This window comes from Engystomops pustulosus, chromosome 1, assembly GCF_040894005.1.
Source record: "Engystomops pustulosus chromosome 1, aEngPut4.maternal, whole genome shotgun sequence".
In the NCBI taxonomy this organism is placed as follows: domain Eukaryota; kingdom Metazoa; phylum Chordata; class Amphibia; order Anura; family Leptodactylidae; genus Engystomops; species Engystomops pustulosus.
In genome coordinates, this window is record NC_092411.1 from 33,786,123 (window position 1) to 33,807,728 (window position 21,606).

The 21,606-nt window shown below is 41.5% G+C and overlaps 1 protein-coding gene across 1 annotated transcript in view; it reads left to right on the forward strand.

Moving 5' to 3' along the window:
• Positions 1-21,606, forward strand: part of MAST4 (microtubule associated serine/threonine kinase family member 4) — a 325,776-nt gene that overhangs the window by 60,804 nt on the left and 243,366 nt on the right. The window contains exons 2-3 of the mRNA XM_072144319.1: positions 10,036-10,189; positions 13,875-13,999. Of these exons, the coding sequence (XP_072000420.1) occupies positions 10,036-10,189; positions 13,875-13,999 (279 nt within the window). The remainder of the gene's footprint in view (positions 1-10,035; positions 10,190-13,874; positions 14,000-21,606) is intronic.

Genomic DNA, 21,606 nt, shown 5'->3' on the forward strand with positions numbered 1-21,606 from the left:
CACTTCCATTCGCTGTCAATGAGAGAGCTGATGATACCGAGTGAATTTTCATGCTTCCGTAGTATTGAATGGCAGGGCGCATGCCCGATCTGATGCTACATCAGTGAGAACAGAACCACCTTACTCATGAACTGCACATGTCCGTTCTTGTGATTGATGAGGGTCACAGCATTTGGCCACTTACCGATCATCTTGGTATCCTCTAATCCTGTGGATATTGTTCCAATGTAAAGCTGTTACACATTTTTTCATTTCCTTATAAACTTTTTCACGCGACGGGCCAAGTCAACGAGTAGTCCAGCCTTTTATAGTTCTTGTTTTAACTTTGATGCCAAAGCTTTAGGTTCGAACGTGTGCTTAATACTTGGGCTTAATAATCCACTTTATGGGTTATACTCATGGGTCTTCATGGAAGAAGAATAACAAGGTCAACATTTAAAGATCTAATGGTAATTATATTGGAACTGCTATAATGTTCTCCACTGTGTCAATATTAGCTCTCTGTTGTTTTTGCAAAGTTGTATTCAGGGATATATCTAATTGTTTCAGATTAATTGTGGGTCAAGGGATAGGTGCAGATGAATAATTTTCTTTTCGTAGCCATCATAAGCTACAAATGATGACCCTAAAAGGGGTTGTCCAAGACGAAGTGAAAAAAGAGGTGGCTAGGGGTGGGCTGCATAAAAAAACTAACTAGTACGTGTCTTGTCCGACACTACTGGTGTCTTGAGCCGCGTTCTTTTTGGGCCATGCCCCTGTTTGCCCCTCCGCTCCTGCAGCTTCCGGCCAGCCGGTTGCGCACCCACCCATCACCGTGTTCCAGTGCCTAATACACTACTGGGACAATGGTCGGGTGGGCGTGTCCAGTCTGCCAAAAGCTGCAGGATCGGAGTTTCCATGCCCCTGTAAATAAACAGTGGCACAGCCCAGAGAGAACACGGTAGACCTGGAGCGCAGGACGAGGTAAGTACTACAGCTTTTTTTTTAACATTTAACTTCATCCCGTCATTAAACAACTCTAAAATGGATAATAATTTAAAGATGTTTAGTCTTCAGACTTGGCCTGCTTCCACGTAGAAGAAAAGAAGAACTTGTTCCCTGCAGATCAGTATGTTCACATTGCAATGTTGTAGTTGTTGAAAGAAAAAAAAAAGTTGCTGTACAAAGGAAAAATATAGCCCACTGAACAGCTGAATGTCTTGACACAACCAGAAGGAATGTGTTTGTTTTTTTTTTGTTTTTTTTAATATATTACTTTGTTCAAAATTTATTTTCAGCCTTAAAGGGAATCTTTTAGCAGAAATTAACCCAATACACCAGTACCAGTATGTTGTGTAGTAGAGTAACACCTTTCTAGTTGGGTTTCTTTCATGGCCCTGTGTGGTGGTATCATCTAGGATAGTGGTGGCGAACCTTTGGCACGGGTGCCAGAGGTGGCACTCTGAGACATTTCTCTGGGCACTCAGATCATCACCCCAGGACGGAGTTCACTAGACAGGAACAAATCCACCAAATATTCCTGCAGTCCCAAGCAACTTGAGAGATGCTGTTCTCAGCACTATTTTAAAGCAACGCTTCATTGGCTGGTTGGAACTGCGGGAACAGTGAGAAGGTGTGGACATGGCTGCATTATCTTTGGAGGTCTTCCTGCTTGACCCTTCATTCCTCCTCTACAGAGAGACCCTGGAGAGAAGCTATAATGAGAGTCTGAATTTGCCCTCCTTCTTTCAACTGTATTGGTTGCCTCAGGGGGCTGATATGATTGAAAGATGTGGAAGAACAGGAAGCAATAAGTTACTTCTTAAAAAGCCATGTTGGCACTTCACGGTAAATAAGTGTAATTTAGCTTGTAGTCTGGGCACTCTGTCTCCAAAAGGTTCGCCATCACTGATCTAGGATATAAACGTTTAAGTGAGATGTAAATTGCTTCCATAAAATGATGAGGATGGAGAGTTTAGCTCTGAAGTAAAGCTCCCACTGCTTCAAAACCCCACATTTACTGTGACTGACATCATGAACCAGACAATAAGAGAGATGATTATTTATGTCCCTGAAATCGGAGCCGTCAACTACAAGGGAGGTGGCATCCTGAGGTTGGGAGAACTTGACTTCAGCACTGACCTCTCTGCCACCATAATTTTTATACAATTTGCATCCAGCTACAAAGTTGAGACATTCCAGACACTTGCTGGAGATGTAACAAAGACACTGGGTCCTACTATCACATCTGATGGGACTGCAACAAAATAAAGCCCTACTGGTCTGATGTTGACTCTATACTATTTTTCCAGCATAAAAAAGTCCTCGTCCAGCTATGTAGACAGAAAAATTAAAAAGTAATGGATTTTGAAACGAGAGGAACAAAAAAAAGGGATTTCAAAACGAAAAAGGGGCAGAGCATGTTGGTCTATAGCAGTCAATGGGCTAATGGTTTTTTTTCCATCTCTGTGAAAAATGTTTTATTTACTGAATGATTCCAAAAAACACTTTTTCAATTGCACTTAACAGAAGTTTTATATTATCTTTCTTCATAATTCTGTCATTCGGGACCAGGTTGTCTTTGGACCGGAGAGCACATCTTAGCTAAGACTGCATGTGATCTTTGCTCAGTCTTTCTATCAGAATAGTCGCAGCGCGAGCACATGAAACGACTTTTCCTAATGGTTAGGGGAGACGGCTTTCCTTGGTTTTCTTTCACATAAAACCCCCGTCAGACTGACTGATCCCTTTTCCATTTCTACAAAAGAGCGGCTTCTCTCCCTTGACTTTGTTTTTTTTTTTTCTTCTAAGGTCACATCACAGGATCGGTAGAGATACCTGACATGCTTACATATGAGGAGAACATTCCACCTAAAAAATAGCAATTCCCCGTAGGTTAGAAAAAAACCTAGAAACCTTGATGTTTGCCCTGGTTTTCATGTGGATTTAAGCTTATGATCCAGGAACACGTTAAAGTACTACAAGTACCGCCTGTTGTCTGAGTGAACTGAGAGGCAATTTTCATTCATACATTATTGATTTTATTCTCATCATCTTTTCTTTTTTTTTTTTTCTTTTTTTTTTTTCTTGGAGCCCCGCACTGTTTAAATACCACACAGATGAAATTCATGCGATGACATTTGTAGGACGGATCTAATGACTTCAGAATTAAGATATTCGTACATAGGTTTTCCTTCAGTCTCACAGCTGTTAAGTTACATTACATTGGTCCATAGGCCTCTACCTTGGTGGAACATTATATTCATAGTGGCCTAGACGTGAAAGTAACTACCATCGAGGTGTATTAAATGAGTGGTGTGTTAATATCAACAATAGGACGTACAACTGGTAAAACGCCTCCCCATCATTCCAGCACTGCGGCTCTGGTCCTTTCCAACTATCTGCAGCATAAAAAGGTCTGGCATTGAGGAGCAGAGTGGCAGTACTAGAGTAGAAAGGTGTTTACTAGGTAAGTAATGGTTATATGTCTTTTTGCCCTAAATCACACCCTGTAAGGCGCAACTTATTTGCACCTCAGACCGCGTTCACACAGTTTGAATTGGGTTAAGAAATGCAATTAAAACAGGACTGAAGGAGTTGCTAAAGAATTTGGTAGTATTTAGATCTAAATGATTGCATACAGGTTGCATACGGCTGTTCATCATATCCTGTCGTTTATACCTGCAGTATCTAGGGATTTTGGGGTTGAGCAAGCTAGTAACCTCATTTGCCAAACCACTGTGTTATAAACAGATGAAAAAAATCACGTACATACCGATCCCTACAGTATATAAAGGACTGGAGAAAACACATGTTCGTGTAAATGCAGCATAATATGCCAACCAAATCTTGTGTAAATCGGTGATGACTGTGAATCTAGTGCAACATCCCCCACCGGGGCCTTTTTCTGACTTGGGGGCAGCCAGATTCTTAAGTTCCTGAGTTGCTGGTGGATCACAGTATAGCGCTTGTCTGTGGTCCTGGCGCTGGGTACCAGGGGCCAAGGCGTCATCCACAGCCTGGCAGGTCTTCAACAGGTGGAAGCACAAGAAAAGGAGGGAGAGGCTGAAGATGTAGAATATTTTTCCCTGGGGCAGCACCTGATGTAGATATAGGGATCCCCAGGTGATGATGGTAGATGGGTTGCCCTCGGTGTTATCAGCCTTACACAGGGATCAATCGGAGACAGGGGATGTCAACCATTAAATTTACAGATTGTTTATTCAGGAATGCGGCAATGGCCGAAACATGAGGAACAATCAACTGGTGCTAGATGGTTGGATGGTGTTCTGCAGGGGTTGCACACAGCCTGGTATGGGTTGCTTCAGGCTGGAGATGGGGAGCTGCTATACAGTACTCCAAGGCAGGCTCTGGTTTGAGTCCTGCAGGGGCCTGATGTGGTAAGGACTGCTGTGCCTCAGCACTCTCTGGGCTTTCCTTGGAGGAACCTCAGGAGAAAGCTAGAACTTTCCACAACAAAGGTTTATATAACCTTTTGAAGTGTCGTACAGAGGTGCTGGTTGGATGACCCACCTGGGAACAACATTATTATTATTATAAGGCATCTTCTTGGTTACAAGAACTATACATTCCTTCTCGGGCAGATACTCAACAACTGCGTTACCATTTATAGCCCTCAACAGAGGGCTCACAAAGGTGATCAGTCTTTGTGACATACCTTTTATCTATCATAGGCATTACTTCGTAGCGTGCTCCATTGGCTTGGGGTGTTATACTAGATGTGGGTTATGTGATTGTTTGTTTGTTTTACATATGCTATTTTAAGGTTAGAAAATTATAACTAGATTTTATTACGACCGAGAACATAAAAAGGTCTAGACTTTTTTGAGACCCATGAACAGATGCATTTTGTGGGTCCTGGCAGTGAGACCCCTGTGATCTGCTTAGTGTTGCGGTACATTTCTAATATCCAAGGCACAAAACCAGAACGTAGTAATGTTGCAGATAAGTGAGGTTTTCTCGAATGGAAGTAAGAAATCTACTTTTCATATGTTTGCTCATAAAACGTTTCAGAAGTTTTTTTTTCTTTTTTCGTTGTGGGGAGTACTCGTGAGACCATGAAAACAAACTTGACTAGATGGACAAAGACTCTTGTCTTGTTTGTTCTCAGTTGTAATAAATGGTCATTTGAGGAAAAAATTATTTGCTGTTGCAGGAATGGTTTTTGTAAATCTAAAAAAAAATTTGTCTGAAGTTGTAGCTGATTTTTAGGACACTGCTTGCTTGTTATGATAAAATACATGTTTTAATAGGAGCCTCCTGACTGAGGAACCTCAACATCTCTTATTAATATCCCTGAGTTTTCTGTGCGTTCCCTACACGCTGTGGCAGATGTATTTAAGCTTTTATCACACGTCCTTTCCCCGTGCGCTCTGAACCCAGCTTGAGCAATGCTCTGAAAGCCTAATGATAAATGTGCTTATAATGCCTGAAAAAGAAAGCCTCACCGACTCCGAATGTGACTTTTCCCTAGATAAAAATAATTGTTAAAATCTGTAAAACTGGCTTTTGGTGAATCGCTGAGACATTTATTCCTTTTATAATTTTTTTGACCGGGACACAATTGTACGATGAGTCAAATACAGTTTTTAAAGCGGTAAATTACGTTTTTAGATGTGCAATGAACCAAAATGGCAAAACATATTTTTAATATCTATGATCGCTTTCATGGGCAGTATTTTATTTGTAGAATATTTTAATTAAATACCGTATATACTTGAGTATAAGCCGACCCAAGTATAAGCCGAGGCCCTTAACTTTACCACCAAAACCAGGGAAAATCTATTGACTTGAGTATAAGCCAAGGGTGAGAAATTGGTCACAGCCTCCCCAGTATATAGCCTGCCGGACCCTGCCCAATAGTATATAGCCAGCACCTGCCCCACAGTATATAGCCTGCCAGCCTCCTGCCCCAGTATATAGCCAGCAGCGGGGGAAGCCGGAAAGGTGAGTTTTGATTTTGTTTTTTTACTCGAGTATAAGCAGAGTTTGAGGTTTCAGCACATTTTTTTTGTGCTAAAAAACTAGGCTTATACTCGAGTATATATGGTAAATGTGGAAATCGTCTTGATTGGATTGGCCAATTTACCTCATGTCTTTTGTTGTGTGTAAGTATTGGGGGCAGGATATTAAATGTAGATTGGTAAATTGCCTATTAAATTTCTGTATGGCCTTCTTGCAATGTAAAGTGAAGCCTATTAGGATTGCCAGGAAATGGGGCAATAGCCAGAGGTTTCAGATTGATTGAGATTAGTGAGCAGGGTAAAAAGGTTTGAAAAAATTGCTGCCTTAGGGAAAGACACATTGAGAAAGTGGGCTGGAATATGGAAGGTAGGCCAAAAACTGTTTCGGGAGCTATAACTGTAGACCAAGGCAAAACACCATTAAATGTGTATTTTTGGGTTAATCTTTGAATTTTTTTTTTTTTTTTTTTTTTCCATACGGGGCGAGAGGGATATGATGTTGATATGATATATAAGAATATTATTTGATATTTTGTGATACTGAGCTGTCTATTATGCTATGTATGTGTTAAAAGAAAGAGGGAAAAAGTTTCAATAAAAATTTATGAAAAGCGAAACCTGTTTTACCTCTTCAGCCAGAGATTTCTGACCATGAGGGTCATCTGATTCTATCCATGAACAATCGCCCTGCGACTGCTCTTGTAAGAGATCACATGACCCTACATCTGTGGCCATTTTTAATGTCTGGCTGAAGAGGTAAAAGACTGCAGGCTTCACTTTACATATCAAAAAAGTGGTGCAGAACTTTTGATAGATGTATATTGGTAAATTACCTAATACCCTGCCTTACTCTGGATTTACATTTTTGCATGATTTTCACAGTAGTATATGGTAGAATTGATCGGTAGTATATGGTAGAATTGATCGGTAGTATATGGTAGAATTGATCGGTAGTATATGGTAGAATTGATCGGTAGTATATGGTAGGATTGATAAGACCACCTAGAGTTAAAGTACCCTAGGGAGTCTGAAAATTTGTAAAAAATAAGTTTAAAAAAAAAATTATACTAAATAAACATAAATTAAAATCACCCACCCTTTCCCTAGAACTTATATAAATATAAATAAACAGTAAAAATCCTAAACATGAGCTTTTCCATTATCAGGATTTTATTATTTACCATATATACTTGAGTATAAGCCGAGCTCCCTAATTTTACCACAAAAACCTGGTAAAACCTATATCTTTTTTTACTCTAGTATAAGCCGAGTTTGGGTTTGCAGCACATTTTTCTTCTTCTGAATAACTAGGCTTATACTCGAGTATATATGGTAATCGAAGAGCAGCCTTTATTTTATGTGTACATTCAATTATTGGCTCACATACTTTACCTGTCAGAACATATTAGTACAAAGGACTACGTTGAACTTGTACTAGTGGACGGAGAGCTCTGTCCGGGAGGGCAGTGGGGTTTTGCTTGCTGTAGACACTTCGCATCAGGTGGCTCTTCAGGTTAGGTTTTAAAAATTTGGCGGGTTTGTTCTTTTATCTAGAAACAGTTTCCATCCCTACCGTCTCCCCATTATATTAGATATTTTGCAGAGTATGTCACTTCTCCTTGGTCTCCTGGACTTGCCTTACTCTTTATTCTTACTCTGATTAACTGGGCACAATCCGCTCCTACCTGGGGTTTCAACTCTGTCATACACTTTCAACCCTGACGTATACGCTGTTCACTGCTAACATGCTTCTTTTTTTTTCTAGCCTTCATCTCCTCCCCGAGTTATTGTATAATTTCCCCTAATAAAGCTCAAGTGAACATAAAAGTAATTTCCACATGAACGGCGAAAACCTCTGATAAACTGTGTGGGTCACATCTGTAAACTTTTATCTTTCTTGTATGTGTAAGGTGTTCTATGAAGGGCTAGATTCAGGTCTTGGACAAAGGTGCGTTGCAGTGGGCAGTGAAAATTAGCTGGTTATTATTCATCTTAGGTCTGATTTCAGTCCTAGTGCTTTCCAACCATCCATTTTTGAACTCCTTGAGTGTCACTTGTGTCAGAATTTTGCATTCAATTTTAACAGCTCTGAGCTATGGCCTTCTCTCGCCTGAGACACTGACCGCCGGCAAGTTCAATAGGCGAGTTTCATTCAGGAAAATAGAAGCACATGCTGTATCTTGACAAGTGGTGCCAGAGTTTGACTCGGCAATCATAAACGGGGATAAGGGAACCCAAACATTGCAGGTTCAGGTCCCCGCACCTGGACTTCACCCAGAAGTTGGAGTTCTGTGTTTTGGACAACCCCTCCCCCCCTAGCTGGTAACACATGCCATAGGATCCAGCACCAATAGCGGGTGTTAATCCTTTAAAGGGAACGGTCATCAGGAGCCCTTTTTTGGCTACCTGCATGTCCCCATAGAGAATAGTGTGCACATTGCTAAAGTGTAGAGATGAGCGAGTATACTCGTCCGAGCTATTAGGGTACTCGAAACGGCTCGTTGCTCGGACGAGTATTTCCCCTGCTCGAGATCGATCATTTTATTAAAAAGAACAGTGAAGAATAGAATAAAAACAGTGAACACAGGATCATTTAAGTGAAAAAACACAGTGAAAAACACAGTGAAGAATAGATTACAGATGTTCGGCACATCTGCTTACTTGTCGGGAGATACGCGCGGAACGGTGCAAACAAAATAGCATGTGAAGAACACTATATATGTGTGTGTAGAACACATTGCAGGTGTTTCCATACATCTCTCGACAAGTTAGCAAATGTGCCGAACATCTGCAATCTATTCTTCACCGTGTTCTTCACTTAAATGATCCTGTGTTCACTGTTTTTATTCTATTCTTCACTGTTCTTCACATCTGCTAACTTGTCGGGAGATAATATACGCGCGGAACAGTGAAGAATAGATTGCAGATGTTTGCATACATCTGCTAACTTATCAGAAGACATTCTTTTTCAATTAAAATAACACATTTTATTCCTGAAACTTGGTCCCTTTGAAAAATGCTCGAGTCTCCCATTGACTTCAATGGGGCTCGTTATTCGAAACGAGCACTCGAACATCAGGAAAAGTTTGTCTCGAATAACGAGCACTCGAGCATTTTAGTGCTCGCTCATCTCTACTAAAGTGCTATTTACAGATTAAAAATAAGTTAGATTAAAGTTTACTATTCTCTCTGCAGAGCAGTGGCTAGTGAGATCCCCCCCCCCTACTCTTGGGGAAAAATCTCCATCATGCATCTTTCAAATAAAAGAAACTCCCATATCCCTCCTTTTTGAAATAGATACATGATGGAGCGGTTTTCCGAGGGTGGGGAGAACACAGCTTCCCAATCGCCACTTCAATTGCACATTGGACACTGCTCTGCAGAGAGAAAAGTGAACTTTTCTTTTTATCGGAAACACTTTGGCAATTTACACACTATTTTCTATAGGGACATGGGGTGGCCACAAAAGGGCTTCTGATGGCAGGTTCCCTTTTAAATGCAGCCGGTAAAGCCACTGAGGGCTTTTAAAAGGTTAAAATCTGTTAATTTGGTACCCAAACTGAATTTTTGGTCAAGGTTAGGTTAGGTTGGAATCCAGCAACCTGAAAGGGTCTGCTCATCACTTCTCATAAGCAAAAATCTTTCCTGGGCATGGAAACCTAAGAGGGTCGGAAAGGGGTCTAGAACAAAAGTCCATTGTAGAAATACTTTAGTTTTTTTTTTTGTCCCCCGGTTTAAAATTATTACTTTGTTCCTTAATATAGCTGCCCAACTTTCTACACTTGGCTGAAATTGTTCTTACGAATGTGAATGCAGTTCTTATTACATATCTTTAAGTGTTTTTTTAATGTTGTTATTGGGATCCAAAACGGTATCGGGAAAAGACATAGGTTGCATCTATTATACCTTTGTTTTCACGTCTGGCTTAAAAACTTAGTCTAATTTTATAGGCCATGTACTTGAGCTAGTAATAACCATTTGTTCATTGTGTCTGTGTGTTTATAGTTATAGACCATAGTTGGAGCAGAAGAGGAAGATTATTTTTAATGGACTCTCATAATTCTTTCCACAGCTTGACAACATATTGTCTCCTCCTCCTATGCAGCTGCGTAAATGTAGCACGCCGGAGGTGTCATTTCGGTCAGGGAAGTCTGTCAAATACAAAAAGTCCCTAAATGATGATGGACGACTGCTGAGGAGAGGGAGTCTGGGAGGTGCTCTGACCGGTAAGAGGAAACACATATACATATGTATCCCTTCTTCAATATTTTATATATTCACTTGTTAAAATGCTACTTTCAGACAAAGGCCATTGGGTTCAGTGCCCCATCTAGCCGCTTTTTCTGTAATTTCACAATAATGCATCCTTTTAGGAGATAAATATGTGCATTCGCAGCTCGAGAAATGCTGTGACTCATGATTTACTTATTTTGTGAATCTTCAGTTTCAGAAGTTTATTTTTTCTCTGAACATAAAGTTGTCATAAATGGATTTCTTCTAAATACATCTTGTGATATTTCTCATAAACACATTAACGGATTCCACGGATTCTGGAAATAGAATGGGCAACGCTCTTTAAGGTGTTTTAAACCTCAACGGTGCGAGAGAGAGATTTCCATCAGATTTCCACATCTGTCACCACTTTAATTTGTCATTTTAATGTCCTAAACCCTTTAGGACCAGTTTTTTCCATAGTTTTTGTGTTTGTTTTACTCAACCCTTCCAAAAGCCATTTATTGAGATTTTTTTTTTTCATATAAGGGATTTTTATCCGCAGGACAAATTTTACTTTCTGGGAGCACTATTTAATATTCTGTGCCATGTACTGGGAAGCTGGAAAACGGTTCCAGATGTGGTATAATAGGCAAAAATAAACTCCATTGCATCATATTATTATGGGCTTTGTTTTAAAGGACATCTACCACCAGGATGAATTGTAAACCAAGCACACAGACATACTGGTGCGTGATCCCTCTGGCAGGGCCTGCTCTTCTTTTATCATCTTATTCCCTGGTTTTTACAAAAAAAGACTTTTAAAATTATGCAAACAAACCTGGTGTTAATGAAGCCTGGAGCTCCTAAGGCTCATTTGCATGATTTTTGAAGCCTTTTTTTCTTAAAAACCATAACATAAGAAGAAAGAAGAACAACATATCTTACCAGTGGGGGCACAGACCGGTATGTCGGTGTGCTTGGTTTACAATCCTTCATCCTGTTGGTAGGTGTCCTTTAACAGCTTTCACTGTGCGGTCAGAATAACATACATATAGTATGTGGAAAAAAATAGTGATCAAGTGGATTTACATAGTTTAAAGTGCAAATAAAGTGACAACATTATAAATAAGAACATATACATTAATAATGTATATAGTAGTATTGATTGATGATATATTGTGAAATACATGTATTAAAATCTCTAACAATCAGTGCATGATAAAATTAGACCCAAAATGGGTCAGGGGTGTGCTCCCGGTCGTTTTACCGCTATAAAATAACTGAATGCACAATTGTATGTAGAAAAACAAAACAGATGAGCGTGGAATGCGGAAGACTGGAAATGTGCGCTGTCTATGGACATATTATAAAAAATAGACAAGATCTGCCATTAAAACTGTAGAAAAAAAGATGCGAATCACATCACTCCATAAAGCAAAGTAAGTATCAAATTGTTATATAAGTCAGAGCCAACATTATTTGGGGATGCCAAAGAACCTATTATAACGGCTCACAGGCTATTGTAGTGTGAATAAGGGCAAATACATGGATAACTAAAGAAATCAAAAAGCTATTCAAGTATGCCTCGTTTTAAGGGGACACATTCCAGCAGGACCCAAGGAAACCTCACTATGTGTTCTCATGGCAAATGGTCCTCAATGTCACCTGGCACGGTAATTGTCACCAAAAGGTGACCAGACCACGTAAAGCACACTATATGAAATCCAACGTGTAGAGAAAGTCACCCAAGATTATAAAGTGGTCATGATTAATAACTGCAGCATACAAACAAGAACAATGTGACCTCAAAACACATCTCAATACAGAATAATGAGCATCAATGTGATCTATTGTTAGTATCAAACATTAAGGAGACGAGGGGGAATCTGCATCCACTTGCTTGATGGGTACATTCTTAATAATCTGAAAAAAATGTCAAAAGCTATTCAAGGATATCAACACAACTTACATCCTCACAAAATAAATCCGTTACTAAGTATCGCATAACAGGAAAGGATGAAGGTACCACTATGTTGGTACACACTAAGTTTAAAGTCTACATTCAAGCCTTTTGGGTTTCAAGGTATCCAGAGTGAAAATCCACCATAACTCTCTACGTTTGAGTAAACATCCCGATCACCTCCTCTACATTGGGGAAGGGGGGGGGGGGTTATGATCTATGATTCTGCATTTAAGATGCTTTTTCTGGTGACCTGCTTCCACAAAATGTTTAGAAACCGGCAGATCTTTACTTCGGGACCAGATACTATATCGATGTTGGGTAAAATGAATCTTGAACTCAAGTGTGGTTTCTCCTACATATAGGAGACCACAGGGACAACTTTAAAAGATAAATGACAAAATTACTGGTACATGTTAAGTAATATTTGATGTTATATGTTGTTTTAGTATGTGTAAAGGATGGCCCCGTCACCATATGTGCACAGTGTACACTATTGAAACAAAGGAAGCTACATTTTCTGGTTATGCCGAAAATACTCGTTTGTCTTTAGAGGGACCAACGTCTGATTTGACCAGTTTGTTGCATAATGATTGACTGTGCTAAGCAAATAAAGGGGATTGCTAAATTCGGCTTTAGGTGTACCACCATGATTTAGTTTAAGCAGACGAAGAAAAAAAGGAAAAGCTTCTTTTCAGCTAACCTGTATAATGTCCCGCTCTACCGGTGCACGGAGTCGGAGTCACTTTGTAGTAGGGAGAAAGACGAGGGTTTTCCAGCACTCGGCCAAATCCTTAAAGGAGTATTCTCGCCTAGGCATTCATATTCAGTTTGATAAACATTTCTTCAATAACATGTTATTAAAAAAAATGTTCCTGTGTGAAGATAATTTCTCATAAATGTTGCCATGTTGCCCCTTAGAAATGAGATAGCTTCCACGGATACGGCCACCTCTGCCTCAGAGATTGCACAAATAAACAAAAAGGTTTTTGTATATGAAGCGTCCAGCAGTTACTACATGTCGCACAGCCGTCCTGTGGTAATAATTGCTGAATCCAGGTGGTCAGGCAGGACTCAATAGCGCATGTCTGGCCACCACTGCCAGAGTGTGACGTGGTCGTATCCGAGGAAGCTATCTCGTTTCTAAGGGACAACATGGCTATGTTTATAGGAAATTATCTTCACACAGGAACTTTTTTTTTCAATAACATCCAATTGAAGAAATGTTTATAAATGGAAGATTAGTGAAACTAAATGTGAATGCCCAGACGAGAATACCCCTTTAAGGTTGTTAGATTAAAAACAACTTTACTCCATAGTTTTGAAAGCACAAGTGAGATGCCATGACAAAAAATAAAAAAACTGAAAAAACTAAGCGATCTTTAATCGTAGTTCATACAAAGTATGCGGCAAACAAATGTTAAATAGAATCGTCACCTATCGGACCACCCCGGCAATGCATCAAAGATGTGGTCACAGGTAAGTGTACACCTAACAAAGATCACATTCAAACCACATTGTATAACAGGCATGGTGTAAACATCTACTTCTCTGATGTAGGAGACGCTATGTCCCTCCAGGCTTCCTCTAGATAGGTATCACGTCTGCAGCTATAAGTGCCGCCACTCCTTCTCTACTTTGCATACGGCCTGGTATGTGAATTTCATACCTGGCATCAGATAATCCTAACACTCAGAATTCAGACTCCCTGAATGATTCTAGTTTATATTTTTCAGGACGATACTTGCTACCTGCTGGCGCGGCACAACAGACTTGGCAAGTGTCTACGGAAACCTCTAATCTAGTGCGAATGCGGAGCCAGGCTCTAGGGCAGTCGGCCCCTTCTCTCACTGCCAGCCTGGTAAGTGATTTGCTTTCCCTTATGTGAGGGGTGTATTGTTATAATCTGATGTGAATTTGGATAACTTTCCCAGAGGAAAACAATATTCTTATAAAAACAAAGGACAGTTCCAGGAAGAAACAGGTTCTCATCAATAAGTCTTTGACATGGCTTGGATGCACCTTCAATGTGAAGGGGAGGATCACATTTTATGTTTTTATAGTTTATATACTTATGTCTTATTTAATGTTTGTCTTATTTTTTAAAGAATTTTTTTGAAGAGGTACTTGTGACTCCATGTGTGCTGTGTATAGAAGGGTGGGTTTTCAGAATGGGCTCTTACACACTTAAAGAGAACTTGCCATCAGAGACCCCCTTTTTTTTTTTTTTTTTTTTTTTCTCAATATTGCCTATGTCCCCACAGACATAAATCATGTTACCCCCCCCCCCCAAAATCAGGATATACCTTTTGTGAAAAAGTTAAATTAGATCAAAGTTATACCTGGCTCCCTGACAACTTGTCCCCTTGGCGTGGTTTTGGTAAGCAGCAGGTTTGCTCACCCTCCATGAATTGTCACACTGCATTTAAGGCCCCCACCTCTTCCTGTTCTCGCTGACCACAGCAAGCGAAACTCTCGCTTGCGCGGTCAGCACATTTTGCACAGCGCAGATGGAGTGGAGACGACCGGAAAAACACACTGCTATCTGCGCATGTGTTATAGTGAGACGCTTACCCGGTTCAATTCCTAGCAACCAGGTGATGTGTCTCACGCTCAGTTAGAGTGTAGACTCCTGGACTTTCTTTACTGCTAACTGTGCTGTGCAGGAGGTGCTGACCGCAGCGGAGGGAGGGGGCAGGAGTGAAAGGTGCAGTGTGACCATTCATGGAGGGCGAGCAAACCTGCTGCTTACTGAAACCGCACCCAGGGAACAAGTTAGCAGTTTGCCAGGAAAAACTTCCAACTTCATATTTATCTTTTTCATAATAAATTGCAGAAATTTTATAAAAACTTATGGGAGATATGAGGATTCATGTCTGTCGGGACCTGGGCAGTTTGAAAAAAGTGTGTCTGATGAAAGATTCCCTTTTAAAACCTGTTAAAACACAGCTAAGCACATGGCTTGTGCGGGCTATGTTTACTGATGTCACAGGACAGGTATCCCGATTCCTGTTTCCATCGGAACATTCACGTTTAATTCTACTGATTTGTGCAAATCCTCCAGGAACGAAGGTTGTATCCAAGGACAACAATCCCATTTCTAAGGGACAATATGGCTACAATTATGGGAAATTACCGGTATCTTCACACAGGTACATTATTTTAAAGGAAACCTACCTTGAGGAATCTGCCACCAGAAGTCTGATTGCCTGCCTCGTTTAGGTCTGACGAGAGCTAAAGGAAATCTACCACATTTGATGAATTAGTGTACACCAAACACACTTACACACTGGTGCAAATAAGCCTCAGGGGCTCCTGTGTACATCACAAAAGTTTAATTAAGTCTTATTATGCATGCCGCTATTTGGTGTTACTACTCACCTCCTTTCATGCCTCCCAACCAGAAAGTCTGTGATTTCATAATTGGCAGACGATGGTGCAAGAATGGGCTTCTGTGATGTTTACAGGAGCCCCTGAGGCTCATTTGCATAACTTTTAAAATACATTTTCTCCAAAACTAGGCCATTGCAAGATAAAGAAATAATGGATTCTATTTCAGGGGACAGACACCAGCATCTAAGTGGTGTACAATACTGCATCCAATATATGGGGACTATGTACTGTATATACTTATATATGGATAGTTATCACTGGAAATGGGGATGGTGGAATTCCCCCATTCCTGTGCAGTAATCTCTCCACAGGTGCTAAAGCATTACACAGAAGACTTCCATAGATGTCATTGTCTTTTTGGAAGTGCTAGTTCCTAGAGAAGATCTCTAAATGCTTTTAATGGTACAGGCAAGATGACTTCCATATGTTGTTATGTACCCCATCCTACATTGCTGTGGAATATGATGGACCAATATAGAGATTTACCGTAATAATATAATAATAATAAATTTGATTCCGTATTTTATTTCAGTTTGTGAAAAAATTGATGATATGGAAATTGTATGGTTGCTAACTATGAGATACAGCACTACAATGCCCATACATTGTGTTTAGCACTGTATATGCCCTCTTAACGCTGCACTACCTGTATATTTACATTGACTTTACCTTGACCTCAGCCCTTTAACTGGCAACAACTATTAGCAAGAAGGATATTGCTGGATCAGTGTTCTGTGCAGAGGACACAGGCAACCTGGAACTATATACAGTGTTTTCAATATAGGATAATGAAACGCGGGATCTCTGCACGCTACATCCACTCTTTTGTTCCCAAATCTTCTGCTTAATGGATTCTAAACCTAGAATAGCAAACCTGATGGCGAGTTCACATGTGAATTTTCTGCAAATGAGCATAATACTTATCTGAATAAAGAAGTAGACACTATTTTGTGGTCATTTAGACAAAAATTAAAGTGTTAAAATAATTTCTGCCCTCTTTTTGAAGATTTTAGCTCTCTTACCTCATTTGCTCAGGATTAGAGGTGATATACAAAGGTAGCTTGGCGCTGTTATTGGAACGGCATTAGGGATGCACTGCCTGCTGCTCCACGCATTAGTGACAGAAGGAACCCCACTCTACTGATCGCAGAGAACTTGTACTTGTGATTGGTCAAACCCTGACAGATTGCATTGTTATCCCCTATCCCATGGATATCCTCTAAAATTGGAAAAAAGTTATTTAATTTTGGAAATAAATTTCAATATGCTGTAACCTGAGAATAATAAAAAAAATTTTCCATGACGTCCCCCATGACGGCACCTGGAGGTTGCACCTTGACCTTTGGTAGGGACAGGAAGTTGCGAAAGATATAAGGCCCCTCCTCTGCCGCTGTTCCCCAGTGTATTCCTGTCCCTACCAAGGGTCAGGGTTGCGAGACCTCGTCTCTCCCCTTGGGGGGGGGATGAAATTAGAAACCCCCCAGGACGGGCCGCGAGCGGGGGCTGTACCTCCCTTCCTGGCCGGGCGTCTTGCAGGACGTGTCCTGGCTCCCCTCCTCCTGCGGCCTGGAGCTGAAGCCGAGGGGAGCATGGGTCTCCGGACCCTGGATGAGGTGCCACCCGGCTTCTGGGCGCTACCTCCCACAGCTACCGCCTCCTGTGAACGCCGGTGCGTACTGCGCGACGGCCGTGTATCGCCGGCCGATTCGCGCATGCGCAGTACGCCCGACTTCCGGGTTGGGTCACGTGACTCTTAAAGAAGCCATCTGATTGGCTTAGAAGGTGGCGGGAAGTTTAAAAGTGCTTCCTGCTTTGTGTCAGCCTCTATACCACCAACGAGTTCACTACTGAAGCTGTGGAAATATCCTTTACTATGGCGGACGACCTTGGTTCTTCCCCCATTGTCCCGGGTACCGTGAGTACAACCAAAAAACTTTGCTTAAAGGGGATAAAAATTTGTTGTGCATTATTGTTTGGATTTTAATATAGTCTGTCTCCTTGTCCTAGGACGACTCTTCTAGACCTAAGGACAAGGAGAAGAAAGACAAAGACCCCAAAAAAGGAAAATGTGTTACTAAATCAAAAAGATGTCTTTCCTGTAACATAAGATTATCAGATTTGTATCCAAAATCACTATGTTCTGAATGCCTAGCCAGGGCCTTACAACAGGAAAAGGAGTCAATGTTAAATGAGCTTAAAGCGGCCATGCGGGAGGAATTCCAATCCTCTCTTATGATGTTTACCAATTTAAACCGACCGGTACCGGGACTGGGTCCTGAGCCAAATCCCGAACCTGAACTTGACCAGGATCCGGATTTATATCAAGAGCCAGCTCCTAAAAAACTTAGATCCCATGATACTGATTCGGACTATGATAAACACTCTGCGGCTCCTACCTATTCTTGGAAGGACTCGCTTGATGATGTCTCCTCGGTGTCCGAGGATAAAGGAACCTCAAAATACCTCTTTTCTAATGAGGAACTGGATAACCTCCTTAAAGCTGTACGCAATACGCTTAACGTGGAAGAGGTGGTAGAGCCAAAATCCATCCAAGACGAACTGTTTGGAGGGTTAAAATCCAAAAGGAAAAGGGTTTTTCCCATAAATCAGACCCTAAAAGATATTGTCCAAGAGGAATGGAAGAATCCTGAGGGGCGGGCAAACATCACTAAAGAGTTCAGGAACAGGTTACTCTTTGACCCCAAAGAGACAGAAACCTGGGACAGCCCCCCCAAGGTAGACATCCAAGTGTCTAAGGTGGTGAAAAAAACGGACCTGCCATTTGAGGACTCTTCCCAATTAAGAGACCCCATGGACAGAAAGGCTGATGCCCTACTCCGTAGAGTCTGGGAATCTTCCATGCTTAGCCTCAAGTCTAACATAGCTGCTACTTCGGTAGCGAGAACTCTGTTCTTTTGGTTAGGAGAATTGGAAGACCACCTTAAAACAGATGCGGACAGGGATCTCCTTCTACAAACGATACCGCTGCTGCGTTCAGCGACAGGTTTTCTGGCTGATGCTTCAGCAGAAAACATCAGACTGTCAGCAAAAGAAGGGGCTCTATCTAATTCGGTCCGTAGGGCTATTTGGCTTAGACAGTGGGGAGGGGATGTAAAATCCAAGACGAAGCTCTGCAACATCCCATTCACAGGAGACTTCATGTTCGGCGCTGAACTGGATACTCTTCTGGAAAAAGCCTCTGATAAAAAGAAAGGTTTTCCGGAAATTAAGAAACCCCAGAAAAACTATTCCTTTCGGAATTCCAAAGATCCTAAAGACTCCAGAGGCAGAGGAAAACAGAGCCGCTGGTCCTTCAACAAAGGTGGAAGAGGCCGAGGATATCTATTCTCCAACCTTCCACATCAATCAAAAAAACAGTGACTACCAGGTAGGGGGGCGTCTTCTTTACTTTTTCCACAGATGGGAATCGATCACATCAAACAAGTGGATCCTGAGTATCATCAAGTCAGGTTATCAGATAGAATTCAGCTCCCCTCCACAACAAAAATTTCTTGTCTCCAACCTAACATCTCGGAGAATGACAATACAGCTATGGAAGAATCTTCAAGAATTGTTAACAATGAAGGTAATTGTTACAGTTCCCAAAGAAGAAGAAAAGAAGGGATTCTACTCCCCCTTATTTCTTGTGAAAAAGCCAAATGGGACCCTTCGACTTATTATAAACCTCAGGCGGCTAAACAAGAACATAAAATACAAATATTTCAAGATGGAATCAGTAAGGACAGCTACCCCACTAATTCCTCCAGGCGCACAAATGTGCACCATCGACCTAAAGGACGCCTACTATCATGTCCCCATACACAAGAATCATCAGAAATTCCTAAGATTCGCGGTGGAATCACCTCAAGGGAAGGTCTGCCACTTCCAATTCAGAGCCTTGCCCTTCGGAATTTCATCAGCCCCCAGGACCTTCACAAAGGTCATGGCAGAAGTGACGGCATTCTTGAGGAAAGAAGGAATCTCAATTATTCCATATCTGGACGACCTCCTCATAGTGGCAGACTCGACCCTGACTCTTCTCAATCACAGAGATCGGACAATACGAACCCTGGAAAATCTGGGCTGGATTATAAATTTCCAAAAGTCTCATCTAGACCCCCAGAGGGAGACAAGATTCTTAGGAGTAATGTTAGATTCCAGGCGCCAAACTTCTTTTCTTCCACAAGACAAGAGAGAATCCCTTACCTCCTTCATAGACAAATTCCAGGGGAAAAAATCATGCAGCGTCCGTTCAGCCATGAGACTGCTAGGTCTCCTAACAGCTTGCATAAATTGTGTATCATGGAGCCAGTTCCATGTAAGAACACTACAGGCGTGGACATTAAAAATTTGGGACAAGAACTTGGATCATTTAGACTTCAAGAAGGTCATTCCCCTGGAAGTCAAAAATTCTCTAAACTGGTGGAAATACCAACAGCATCTAGAAAAGGGAATACCATGGAATCCGACTCCAGTCCTGATCATCCAAACAGACGCCAGTTCCTCAGGATGGGGAGCTGTTCTTCCAGACCGTTACCTTCAGGGGTCATGGTCCCCTTGGATGAGAAGACAATCCTCAAACCTAAGGGAATTATCGGCAGTATGGGAAACACTAAAAAGGCTACCCAAAACCCAGGTAAAAAATATCAGGATCCTGTCAGACAATGTGACCACTGTGGCCTATCTACGTCGTCAAGGGGGCACAAGATCCTCGGACCTGATGGAGGTCACCAAGAAGATCTTCTCCTGGGCAGAAAATCACCTAGATTCCTTAACAACAGCGGTGTTCCTAAAAGGGTCAGAGAATCAGTCGGCGGACTTCTTGAGCAGAGAAAAGATGGACCCACACGAGTGGTCCCTGAACAAGGAAGTTTTTCTTTCTCTAACCCAGGAATGGGGCTCTCCGTCAATAGATCTGTTCGCTTCAAAAATGAATACTCAAATAGAGGTATTTTTTTCCATCTCACCCAAGGACAACCCCCTGGGACTGGATGCCCTAAGCCAATCATGGGGGACAAATCTAGCATATGCTGTTCCTCCATTTCCCCTAATCTCCAGGACCTTACAAAAAATTCAATCGAGTCAGACGACAGTGATCCTAGTAGCACCATTCCGGCCGAAGAAACCATGGTTTCCACTTCTCTTAAAACTAGCAATCTCAGGACCCATCTTCCTTCCCTGCAGAAGGGATCTGCTACACCAGGGCCCTCTTCTTTACCCAGACCCGAAGTTTCTGAACCTGGCGGCCTGGGTCCTGAAAGGGAATTGCTCCTAGCTAAGGGGGTTTCTCACCAGGTTATACAGACCCTAATAGCAAGCAGGAAACCAATCACCAACAAAATATACTACAAGATCTGGAAAAAGTATATATCCTGGTGTGGGGACCTTTCCCCGATTCCGGGCAAACCGGATATCATTAAAATTCTTGATTTTTTACAGGATGGGTTTTCTAAAGGGTTAAGACCTAACACCCTTAAGGTCCAAATTTCGTCCCTAAGCGCCTGTTTTGACTTCCCCTTAGCAGAGCACAAGTGGGTGAAGATGTTCATGAAAGCAGTCTTAAGACTGCGACCTACAATCCGATCAGATATACCAAAATGGAACTTATCACTAGTCCTAGACTCCCTTACGAAGCCTCCGTTCGAACCACTCTCGGAATGCAGCCTGAAAGACCTATCTCTCAAAACCTCCTTCCTTGTGGCCATAACATCCGCCAGGAGAATTGGAGAACTGCAGGCCCTATCCTCCAAGGAACCCTTCCTGATCATCTCGGAAGACAAGATAGTACTAAAATTAGATACGTCTTTCCTCCCAAAAGTAGTCTCAGACTTCCATAGAAGTCAGGAAATCGTTTTACCATCTTTCTGTAACAACCCAAAGAATGAGAAGGAAGCGCTCTGGCATACCCTTGATGTCAGAAGAGCTGTCATAATCTATCTAGACAGAACCAAATCTTTCAGAAAGTGCAGAAACCTTTTTATTCAGTTTGGGGGAAAAAATAAAGGAGAGAAATCATCAAGTTCCACCATTGCTAGGTGGATAAAACAGACCATCTCTAAATCCTACCTGCTACAA